The 12033-nt window shown below is 37.2% G+C and overlaps 1 protein-coding gene across 1 annotated transcript; it reads right to left on the reverse strand.

Moving 5' to 3' along the window:
* Nucleotides 1-7542: 7542 nt before the first annotated feature.
* LOC107795318 (cyclic dof factor 1) lies at nt 7543-10743 on the reverse strand. The gene is made up of 2 exons (XM_016617929.2): nt 10261-10743; nt 7543-9225 (listed from the first exon to the last, which is right to left on the reverse strand). Exons 1-2 carry the CDS (start codon nt 10399-10401, stop codon nt 7957-7959), a joined length of 1410 nt encoding a protein of 469 aa, XP_016473415.1. The 5' UTR covers nt 10402-10743; the 3' UTR covers nt 7543-7956.
* Between the last annotated feature and the right edge of the window lie 1290 nt (nt 10744-12033).

A 12033-nucleotide genomic window follows, 5' to 3' on the forward strand; every position in this document is an offset into this window, starting at 1 on the left:
TCAACTTGGGTCATTGTAAAATATATTGTCAAATCATATATTTATCTAAAGATAGTATTTCACCCATACTTTTAAAATGTTGGATACGTCTTTGCCCATCCCTTGACCCCCAACCTTTACCCTGAACCCGACCTCAAACCCTAACCCAAACCTCGACCCTTTAACCTTTGGGTTCGAGTTTTGAGCCCCGAGGTCCGAGGGCAAGCAAAGGAGGGTGGTAGGAGTTGGGGGACTGAAGGCGAGGGAAGGGGTGGCGAGACATGGGGTTAATTGGGGAAGGCAACCGAAAGGTGTGCGGAGGGTGCTGTGGCGGGGTTGGTTGGCGTAAGGTCAGATGCAGGGTGGTAGGTCTGAGGTTTCGGTGGCGAGGTAGCGAGGGTGTCGACTGGGGGTGGGTGGGGAAGGTTAAAGAAAATTTTGAAAATATTTTCCCTCCTTTTGGTAGGGTAGTAAAATGATCAGTCAATAAGGAAAATATTTTCTAAATTATTTAAGCCAACTAAACATGAAAAATTTGAAAAACGTCCTTCATACCAAACACATCCTTAGTATAAAAGGCTAATTATTTTGCCATGCTTCATCTTTCTTCGCAGCCAGGAAAACAACTTTAACTAGGCAACAGGGCTGAGAAGTTGTTGCTCTTTTGCCACACCGTCATTTACTAACCCTTAATCTTAGAGTTCAGTTAATGAAACACATGAAATTTTATTCCAAATGCTCTCTTCTGTGCAATAATGAATGAAAATTTTTCACATCTTAGAATTTTCTTATTGAATAAGAATGAGGCCTGGTCCGGTTTCACGCAGTCCCTTTGCCAGTAGCGTACGCACGAATTTTTGTAAGCAATGTCACTATTAGACGTGAATAAATAAATAAATAAATATAATATCATATTTTAAAAAATATTAATAAAAAAATACAAGTAACAAAGGAAGAAAAATTGTATTGTGCTGGTCTCTTTAGTTATGACACAGGATACTTTTTAGATGAGGCATAAAAGTATTAAAATATTAAATGGGCCTACAAAAGTTCGAACTCACACCCTCACATAGAATTCTCCAGTCTCTAACCATTTATGCTACAAAGCTCTTTATGACAAGTGGTGTCACTTTATTCCGTTTTATCTGTTTCTTGGTTTTTCATTTGAATTATATACAAATAATTAGTAAAGATTTTCGACGAAGCAGTGTCACGTGACACCGCTTCGGCTAAGGTAAATCCGCCCTTGCCCTTTGCTCAGCCTGGAGACAGAGGCGGATCTAGAATATTTAGTACATGGGTGCACAACCAAAAAAAGGAAGAAAAAATGTATTAAGTGGAAATGATCCCTATTCCTCTAGATAAACAACACAACCTTCAACCAAGTACCCTATCAACCTTCTTGGAGCATGAATGCCAACAATTAATATTATACCAATTTTAAAAAATATGTACATAAAATATTAATTTTATCAAGAGACCATGGGTTTACGTGCCCCTTTATCTTACCTATACATCCGCCCCTGCATGGCAATGAAAGGCCACGGATAATTTGGTTCATAAGGACACGATAAAATCCATCATTACATAGCTAAGCTACTGGTAAGTTATGACGAGGAAGAGGCAAACCCGAAAATAAAGAAGATAAAGAACATCAAATTTTAACGTGCAAAACCCTTCAAATCGAAGGTAAAACTACGGGATCACAAAGATCCAAAAAAATCTACTATAACAATAAGAGGGTTACAAAAGTTCTCCAAATTGGTTACACAACAAGTGCCAAACACGGAGCAACAATAGCAACAAGAACAACAACTAATCAATTGAAGAAAGAGTATAATCCACAAAATGAAGCTGCTGTTCGAGGCTCGTAATCAGATGCTACGAGCCACCAAATCCGATCTCCACCATTCAAATCCAAGACCAAGATGTTACGAACACTTAGTCAAAATTTCAGCCCGATCCAACAGTTAACGAATCGGAAAACGTGATTTGAATGTTGGCTGGTCAGAATAAAAATCTGCAGCAAAACAAATATTTTTCTTCTCTCTTCTCTCTTGACGAAAGCTCTCTCAAAAACCACTCTTATGTGATTAACTCTTTCAAAGACTTGTATCAATGAGCAGAGAATAATTCTCCAAGGTTGTCCTATTTATAGATCATGAGTGGTGCTTTTTCTTAAAGCCAAAACCCACTCAAAATAGAAATAAACCGAATCCAATTCCAAATAGGAATGGAAACCAAAAAAGAATAGGATTAGGCCATTGGGCCTTTGGCTGGACAATATGGGCATGAGCCCAACAAACTCCCCCTCCAGCTAAGGGGCCAAATGTGTCTTTAAGTAGAGGAACTATTAACAGGCTTCATGCCTGCCAATTTTTTACAAAATTCATGTTTATCTACAACCACCGCCTTTGTCAGCATATCCGAAGGATTTTCATTAGTGTGTATCTTCTCAACCTCAAATAATTTCTCTTCCACGACCATTCTTATTCAATGATACTTTCTATTTATATGTTTGGTCTTAGAATGAAAAGCGAAGTGCTTGGTGAGACAGATAGCACTCTGATTATCACAAAATAAAATATACATTGGCTGCTCAAAGCCAAGATCATTAATAAACTTCTTCATCCATAATAGTTCTTTGGCACCTTCTGTGACAACAATATATTCGGCTTCTGTGGTGGATAGAGCTATGCACTTCTGTAGTCTAGATTGCCAAGAAATAGCTCCCCCTGCAAAAGTGATCAAATAACCGGAAGTGGATCTTGAATTATCAAGATTGCCTCCTAAATCAGAGTCTGTGTAACAAACAAGTTCAGGCTTGTTATTGCCAAAACACAGCTTCAAATCTGCAGTACCTTTCAAATACCTTAATATCCATTTTACTGCATCCCAATGTTCTTTTCCAGGATTAGAAAGGAATCTACTAACAGTACCAACGACATGTGCAATATCTGGTCTAGTGCAAACCATAACATACATCAAGCTACCAACGGCAGAAGAGTAAGGAATACGAGGCATCTCCTTTTTCTCTTCATCAGTAGATGGACTCTAACTAATACTCAATTTGAAGTGTTTATCAAGAGGAGTACTAACCACTTTTGCATCTGTCATATTGAACCTCTTGAGTACTTTCTCAATGTATTGCTTTTGGGACAGAAATAACTCCTTTTTATCTCTGTGTCGGTGGATTTGAATGCCCAAGATTTTTTTTGCTGGCCCCAAGTCCTTCATCGCAAACGATTTGCTCAGCTGCTTCTTAAGGACTACAATTCTGGATTTATTCTTGCCAACAATAAGCATGTCATCCACATAAAATAATAAAATAATAAAATCATCATCAGAGAACTTTTGGAAGAATACACAGTGGTCTAAAGAAGTTTTCTTGTACCCTTGTTCTTATATGACAGATTCAAACTTTAAATACCATTGCCTTGGAGCTTGTTTCAATCCATATAGGCTCTTTTTCAATTTGCAGACATAATTTTCTTTTCCCTTAGTTACAAAACCCTCAGGTTGCTCCATATAAATTTCCTCATCTAAATCACCATGAAGAAAAGCAGTCTTGACATCTATCTGCTCAACCTCTAAATCTAGACTTGCAGCTAAGCCTAGAACCACACGAATAGAAGACATATCCTCACAACAGGGGAGCAAATTTCATCAAAGTCAACTCCCTTCTTCTGGCCAAAACCTTTAACAACTAACCTCGCCTTGTATCTAGGCGCAGAGTTATGGTTATTTTGCTTTATTCTGAATATCCATTTGTTAGATAAAGCTCTCTTACCTTTCAGCAATTTCACTAACTCATATGTGTCATTCTCATGGAGTGACTTCATCTCATCTTCCATCGCTTCGATCCACTGATCTTTGTGAGTATCTTGCATGACTTCATCATAATTCTCAGGTTCTCCATGTCAGTCAAAAGTACATACTCATCAGGAGGATAGCGCATGTATTTTTGCTTCTCCCTTATAGATCTTCTAAGAGAGGTTTTAGGAGCATTTGGAGTAGTTACCTATGCAGGAATTGGTTGCTGATCAACCACAACTTTATCAACTGGAGCATCCATAACATCTACACCATGATGATCATTTTGATCTTGATCACTATCTCCATCATTGTCTTGGGTTCCTTCATGTGCAATACGTGCCTTAGCAATTGAAACTGGATCAATATCAACTAAGCTCTCATTACTCTGAGAATCTATCTTCTCAGCTTTGTCAATATCTTCAATAGTTTGCTTTTCAAAGAATATTGCATCACGACTTCTAATAATTTTATTGTCAACTGGATCATAAAAACGATACCCAAACTCATCTTGACCATAACCGATAAAGATGCACTGCTTAATTTTGACATCTAGTTTCGATATCTCATCTTTAGGAACATGCACACAAGCTTTACACCCAAAAACTCTCAAGTGATCATAAGAAACATCTTTGACAAACCAAACTCTGTCTGGGATATCACCATCCAAAGCAACTGTAGGAGACAAATTGATAACATAGGCAACAGTGTTAAGTGCTTCCGCTCAAAATGTATTTGAAAGTTTAGCCTCTGAAAGTAAGCATCTAACTCTCTCAACTAGAGTTCTATTCATCCTCTCTGCCAAACCATTCAATTGAGGTGTCTTGGGCGGAGTTTTCTGATGACGAATTCCTTTTTCCTTGTAATAGTTATCAAATGGACCACAATATTCACCATCATTGTCAGTGCGAATACATTTTAATTTCCTCCCCGTTTGTCTCTCAGCTAAGACCTGAAATTCCTTAAACACGCTAAGTGCTTGATCTTTAGATTTCAAAGGATACACCCAGAGCTTACGAGAATGATCATCAATGAAGGTCACAAAGTAAAGTGCACCACCTTTTGACTTTACTTTAAAATGACCACACAAATCAGAGTGTACTAGCTCCAATAAATCGGGCTTTCTTGAGGGAGGATGGCTATGAAAGGAAACCTTTTTCTGTTTGCCAGCTAAACAATGTATGCACATTTTCAGCTTTGCTTGTTTCACTCCAGAAAGCAAAATTTTCTTGGCCAAACACGTAATCCCCCTCTCACTCATATGACTCAATCTTCGATGCCACAATTCTGAGAAAGTATCACTTTCCACCAGCTTTATTGAGTCATTAAGAATAGAGTTGTGTCACATATAAATAACCAGACTTGACTCCTCGAGCCACCACTAACGAGCCCTTGGTGAGCTTCCATTGGCCATTAAAGAGGGCATTATGGTAACCTTCATCGTCTAATCTTCCTGCGGAGATCAAATTGAAAGGAAAGTCTGGAGCATGCTTGACATCTTGGAGAACTAACGTTGAACCATTATTAGTTTTCAAACAAACTGTACCAACACCAAACACCTTAACTTCACTGGCATTGCCCATTTTTAACACTCCAAAATCAACAAGAGTATAAGATGAGAAAAAGTCTTTTCTTGGTGTGACATGTGAGGTAGCTCCAGAATCTACTATCCAGCTCGTCTCATGGGATACCAAATTGATGACGTTTTCATCATAAGCAAAAAGAAGGTCATCTCGAACAATAGCAGCAACATTGTTCTCGTTATTTTCAGCTTTCTTTACTTCTCTAGTGTCTTGATTCAACTTGCGGCAAAACCTTTTGATGTGTCCTTTTTTGCCACAGTGGTTGCATGTAATATTATAGTATTTGGACCTTGACTTACTTCTACTTTTACCTCTATTCCTTGAGCCTCTTGTTCTATCTCTCCCCCGGTCTTCTGTAACCAAGATATCTGCTTGTGAGGACGAACTCTGAGATTTTCTCCTTACTTCCTCGTTCAACACACCACTATTGGCATATTCCATGGTCACCTTACCTCCAAGAGCTGAATTTGTCAAAGAAACACGAAGAGTTTCCTAAGAGTCTGACAGAGTATTAAGAAGCCAAAATCCTTGTATCTCATCATCAAAATTAACTCCCATTCCAGATAGCTGATCAAGGACGCCCTGAAAATTATTTGTGTGATCAAGGATAGGGCTCCCTTCCTTGTATTTAAAGGTCATCAATTGCTTTAGCAAAAATAATTTGTTGTTCCCGATTTTTGAAGCATAAAGAGTCTCTAACTTTTCCCACAATGATCTCGCATGTATCTCGTTCACAATATGGTTGCGAACATTATCTTCAACCCATTGTCGTATATATCCACATACTTGTTGGTGCTCGAAATCCCAATCTTCATCGGAAATACTCTCGGGTTTATGAGCTGAAAAAATGGGTAGATGCATCTTCTTCACGAACAACAAGTCTTTCATCTTGCTTCTCCAAATATTATAATTTCTCCCATTTAAACATACCATCTTGCTCATATTTGCCTCCATTCCGTAACAACCCGGATAAATAACCAAGGCTCTGATACCACTGTTATGGCGAGGAAGAGGCAAACCCGAAAATAAAGAAGATAAAGAACACCAAATTTTAACGTGGAAAACTCTTCAAATCGAAGGTAAAAACCACGGGATCACAAAGATCCAAAAAACTCCACTATAACAATAAGAGGGTTACAAAAGTTCTCCAAACTGGCTACACAACAAGTGCCAAACACGGAGCAACAATAGCAACAACTAATCAATTGAAGAAAGAGTATAATCCACAAAACGAAGTTGCTGTTCGAGACTCGTAATCAGATGCTACGAGCCACCAAATCCGATCTCCACCGTTCAAATCCAAGACCAAGATGTTACGAACACTCAGTCAAAATTTCAGCCCGATCCAACGGTTAACGAATCGGAAAACGTGATTTGAATGTTGGCTTATTGGAATAAAAATCTGCAGCAAAACAAATATTTTTCTTCTCTCTTCTCTCTTGACGAAAGCTCTCTCAAAAATCACTCTTATGTGCTTAAATCTTTTAAAGACTTGTATCAATGAGTATAGAATAATTCTCCAAGGTTGTCATATTTATAGATTATGAGTGGTGCTTTCTCTTAAAGCCAAAACCCACTCAGTATAAGAATAAATCGAATCCAATTCCAAATAGGAATGGAAACCAAAAGAGAATAGGATTAGGCCATTGGACCTTTGGCTGGACAACATGGGCATGAGCCCAACAACATGGTCTTGATTGCTCTATGGCTCTATTTGTTCATACATATGGAGAAGGGTTGACAAGTATACTAATCAAGAGGAGAAGGACGATGAAACATTTAAATTAGTCATTACCTTTGCCCTTGGCGAGCTGGCACTAAAATGGCGGTGTCTCTTCTTCAATAGAATGAACTCCTGCTAAAGATAAAGATGCACCGAGTCTCTCTTGCACAGCCTTCTGCAACTTAATACATTACTGCTATGGATGGAATTAACTCCTTTATGCCTTCCTCTGAAAAGATAGTATAATAAGCACCATACAGAGTTTAAATTATGCATTACCCTTCAATTTACAATCATGAAAGGCTGACACCTAGAGGAAGAATTGCAAGGTAAGGTTCTTCAAATAAGCAAAGATACATCTCTTAGAGATGAGCTAAAATAACTCATTAAAGCAACCTCAGGAAATATATAGGACAGTGAATTCATAATAACGTTCACAACAAATGATAAAGCAAATAATAGAACATTTAATTTACCTTCAACTTATTCATCACATTGTGAATTTATTACACAAACAGCCTAGTTTACCTCTCACTTTCTCAAATACAAGTATGTACATCAACTAACAAAGTGGGGAAAAAATGAAAAAGAGAAAAAACAAAACACTATCATCCAAAAAGCACCTTTCTTTTTCACACAAAAAGGAGAAATTAGCTGCTAGAGATTCATCTACTCCGATTTGAAAGAAATAAAGGAATCTACCCTACACTTTCACAAACACTACCGCGTGAAGAACTGGCTCTAACGAAAATATGTCGTGACAGGTAACAGTAGATAAGAGTTACTGAGCTGAAAAATTGTTGTGCCGCCTTGCCATCATTTTCTGATATTTAACATTCTCAATGATTCTACAACTGCTTATAAGCCCTCATTGAAATTTAGTGAGCGAGACAATGCTGCTGGATTTGCTTGTAATACAGTAGAGTTTTCTGAAACACTATTGTTTCCGTCATTCTTCGACTGAAATGCACTGAAAGGACTTCCACCAACCGAATCAACACTATCATGTTTTATTCCCAATGTCGCCCATATAGAACTCTTTGCAGCCTCTCCTGGATCATCAATCCGCAGAGTTTTTGGAACCCAGAGGCACTTCTCATGATTACTCTCTTTTGAGGGCTCTTCCTTGCTGTTCAGCGGTTTTAGTATGTTTTCATCCCTTGAGTGTTTCCCCAATGGAGAATTAGGACCAGATGTTGGAGGTGTTTGGGTTAGGGAAGCAGTAGGTGGGGACGCCAAAGGGACATTCCAAGAACCTGCTACATTATAACCCCAATAAGCAGCTGTTGGGTAAAACGGTATAGGAAAGACAGGAGGGCAATAACCAGGAGGAGGGACTGCAGAGGTCCAATGGACAGAACTGCACGGATATGGCCAAGCAGCCCCAGGATAGCAAGCCAAGTAAGGCGGAAAGCTAGGGCAGTTCTTCCTTAGCAGGTCAGGTCCGATTTTGTTAACTTCATCCTCTGAATTTGCGGCAGAGACTGAAGATCTTCTGGAATGGTCATCTCCATTATCTCCAGCTCCGTAACTAACTTGAACCCTGGACTCTTCTGGTTTATGGAAGCCATTTGGTGGACAATTATGCATTGTTTTGTCAGCAATGTTCAAAACTGAAGCCATTGATTCACAGAGTGGCTTATGGGAGCCAAATGCAAGAATAGGTTGCTGGATTCCGTTTGGATAATCTGTTTGTGCATTGGGAAGCGTTTCAGGGACAGATATTTGTCGGTAATGTGAAATTGAGTTCTTGTTTTTGCGACGACCGGCACCTACAGGCACATTCCTCATGGTCCCACCCGCTGTCCAATATCTCTGGCAATTCTTGCAGAAGTGTCTAGGCTGGCTCACATTGTAATTGTTGAAATAACAAAATTTGGTTTCCATGCTGTTACACCGGGGACATGGAAGTATCTTATCTGGCCTTTTGAGGATTTTCTCTTGCGAATTACTTGCTTCGCCCTGCTCTTCTTCACTTTTTGAAGGTCTTGTTGAACCGTCGTTATCAACAGGTGGCCCCTCTATAGTATCACTTCTCGATTGATCTGAATTCTGATCCTGTAACTCCTTGCCAGTCAAAGTTCCCATCTCATCCTTATCATCATCCAGGTGTCCTCCAAAGTCATCCTGCATGAGTGATGCATTTTCACAGAGGAGTAAATTGAGTCGGCAAACTCTTCTATTCAAATTATTGGAAACTTGGGAGATCTCAAAAGAAAAGGAACAACCAAGATTCTTCATCGTTAAGAAGCATGAAAAGTTGTCGAGAGAAATGTTGAGGCCAAAGGATAAACAAGAAGCTATAGTAAGTTATATAATGAGGAAAGTAACCAGGGGGGACTAAGTACACGAGTGAATAACAAATTAAGTATCTGTACTCTCTGAGCTTGGAAGTAGAGTGTTCATACCATTACACAAATAAAAGTTATGAAGAAAAAGTTTCTCAGTTGGCTAGCCAAAACTTAAAACTTTTCCCATTTAGCAAGTCTGAAATTAAACCATGTTTTCAGGCTAATAGATTGCTTATTATAGGAATCAAACATAGGAAAGTAAAACAAATCTTAGATATAGAGATGTGAAAAATGTTGAACCATGATGGTTTGATTGATGGAATTAACTTGAACTCTAATGAATCTCCAAACAATTGTAAAAGAGTTCAACTTCTATACCTTAATAATTTTTACACTATCAAGCAATTTAAAAGATCATTAGAGATAACTACTTATAATAATTGGAATTAAGTAACCTAAAAAATAGGCAAGTAACCCTCTATAGCATGTTAAATTGCACTGATCTTTAAAAAAAAAAATTGTATTACATTTTCAGTAGATATAAGTTAAATCCATTGTAAAATTACTTAATAACTTTCCATTAGAAAAACTAAGCATTCGAGGAGATAAGGAGCTGAAAATTGAAAACACGAAGGAACCCCAAATAAATTTAAGAGCTAATTAATATATAAATCGACAAATTTCAACAAAAACTCAAAGCTACGGTCTTTCCTTTAAAGGATTTATTCTAAATCTATTGAAAGAAGTAGAGTATATAATTTGTCTCTCGTTCAAAACCCTAACGTAAATGCTCCTGAATGAGCTGAACCTGAGTCAAATGGAAAGTCAACAACAGTCTTCCACTCTAAATGCAAAAAGCTGCAATCCATACCTTGTGAGTTTGTACATCTTCTTCTTCTTCTTCTTCGTTGGTCTCCTCAGGCGAAGAATCATCTTGAAGAGATTCTTGAATATCTGGCAACTGAATGGTTTTACCGAACAGTTTGATGGCTGGGTCTTTTAGTTCCGACATATTTGGTGTTTCCTGCTATGCACTTTTTCAATTTCCTAAGACAAAGTTAGAAAAAAGAGAAAACATAATCCAACAAACAAATCCGGTGATTTTGGGGATTCACTCTCCTGTTACTCCCCACAGATCTGACACATACACATACAACCCCCGACACACACAAACACCCTATGTGTGTGTCACAACTACATCTCAATTTTTTTTAAAATTAATATTATGCAAAAATCTACGTATTTAATTTTTATCAATATTAAAATTTAAATATATAATTTTAAAAATATAATGAGTTAACTTTAAAGATGAAATTCATCATGAATATCAACAGTGTATTAGGCACATTCGGGTAGGACTTTGAGTAGTGGTGGTTGATTCAGATTTATAATTTATTATTTATTGTGGGGTAAGAAAAGAATAGTGTATGTGCTCAAAAAAAGTATAGAAGAAAAAGAATCAGTAAAAATAATAAGACGATCGAAGCAAAAGAAATAACAGATAATACTATAAATCTAAGAATAAGAGAATGCAAAAAATAATACTAATATTACTGGTATAATAAAAAGTGACGTTTGACTATTTACTGACCTACAATCCTAATTTTCGACTTGTACATCATGTCCTCGATAAGCAAAAATATACCATGTCATATCTAATCACTAATCAATTGAACTAAATCAATTTTTTATTCGATAAATTTTCGTATTATAGCTAAACAAAAGCAAAATGATTATACAGATCCATATAAGGCGGCTCTAACGATTAGTTGATTAATATGAACATAATCAAATCTAATTAATACTAACTTTATTTTGATAAACATAATTTAAAGCCGTTAAATTCGAATTAGGCCGTGTGAGAATTTTTCTTTTTCAAAAAATAATTTGGGGATTATCATCAACTTGTTTTTGGAAACTACGTGCAGAAAGTGTAAAATACAGGCTGGTATGCCACGTCAGAGGCAGAAAACAATTTTGAGCCACAAGCTGTATGTGGCGTTGAGATTTTCTATTTTGTCATAAATATATTATATTATGGATGTTCATTTATTACTCCGTTGTAAATAAGCTTCCTGAAGAAATTTATCCATATGAGACTCCACCGTAAATATGTTTATCTATTTAAGTACTCTATTGGAAATAAGCTTCCTGAAGAAGCTTATCACTTCGGTACCCGGTTATGGATAAATATAACCCTCGGTAGAAGATTATCCATACCGGGTATAATAAGCTTATCCTTTCAGTACCCAGTTATGGATAAACATTACCCCCGGTAGAAGATTATCCATACCGGGTATAATAAGCTTATCCTTTCAGTACCCAGTTATGGATAAATATTATCCCCGGTAGAAGATTATTCATACCAGGTATAATAAGCTTATCCTTTCAGTACCCAGTTATGGATAAACATTACCCCCGGTAGAAGATTATCCATATCGGGTATAATAAGTTTATCCTTTCAGTTCTCTGTTATGGATAAACATTGCTCTCAGTAGAAGATTATCCATATCTGGTATAGTAACAGCTTACACAACAGCTTCCTTTCTTCTATAAATAGAAGAGATTTCAGTTCATTATGTACATCGGTTTGAATTCGAATAATATATCAGTTTCTCTCTATACTTGTCTTTACTTTATAGTC

This window comes from Nicotiana tabacum, chromosome 3 (assembly GCF_000715075.1).
Source record: "Nicotiana tabacum cultivar K326 chromosome 3, ASM71507v2, whole genome shotgun sequence".
Taxonomy (NCBI): domain Eukaryota; kingdom Viridiplantae; phylum Streptophyta; class Magnoliopsida; order Solanales; family Solanaceae; genus Nicotiana; species Nicotiana tabacum.

What these genes read in the sequence shown, in the direction of transcription:
- LOC107795318 (XM_016617929.2), bottom strand. Translation starts at nt 10,401, where the DNA reads ATGTCGGAACTAAAAGACCCAGCCATCAAACTGTTCGGTAAAACCATT. An exon ending in AAGATGTACAAACTCACAAG is followed by an intron (nt 9,226 to 10,260) that starts GTATGGATTGCA and finishes TCACTCATGCAG; the next exon opens with GATGACTTTGGAGGACACCT.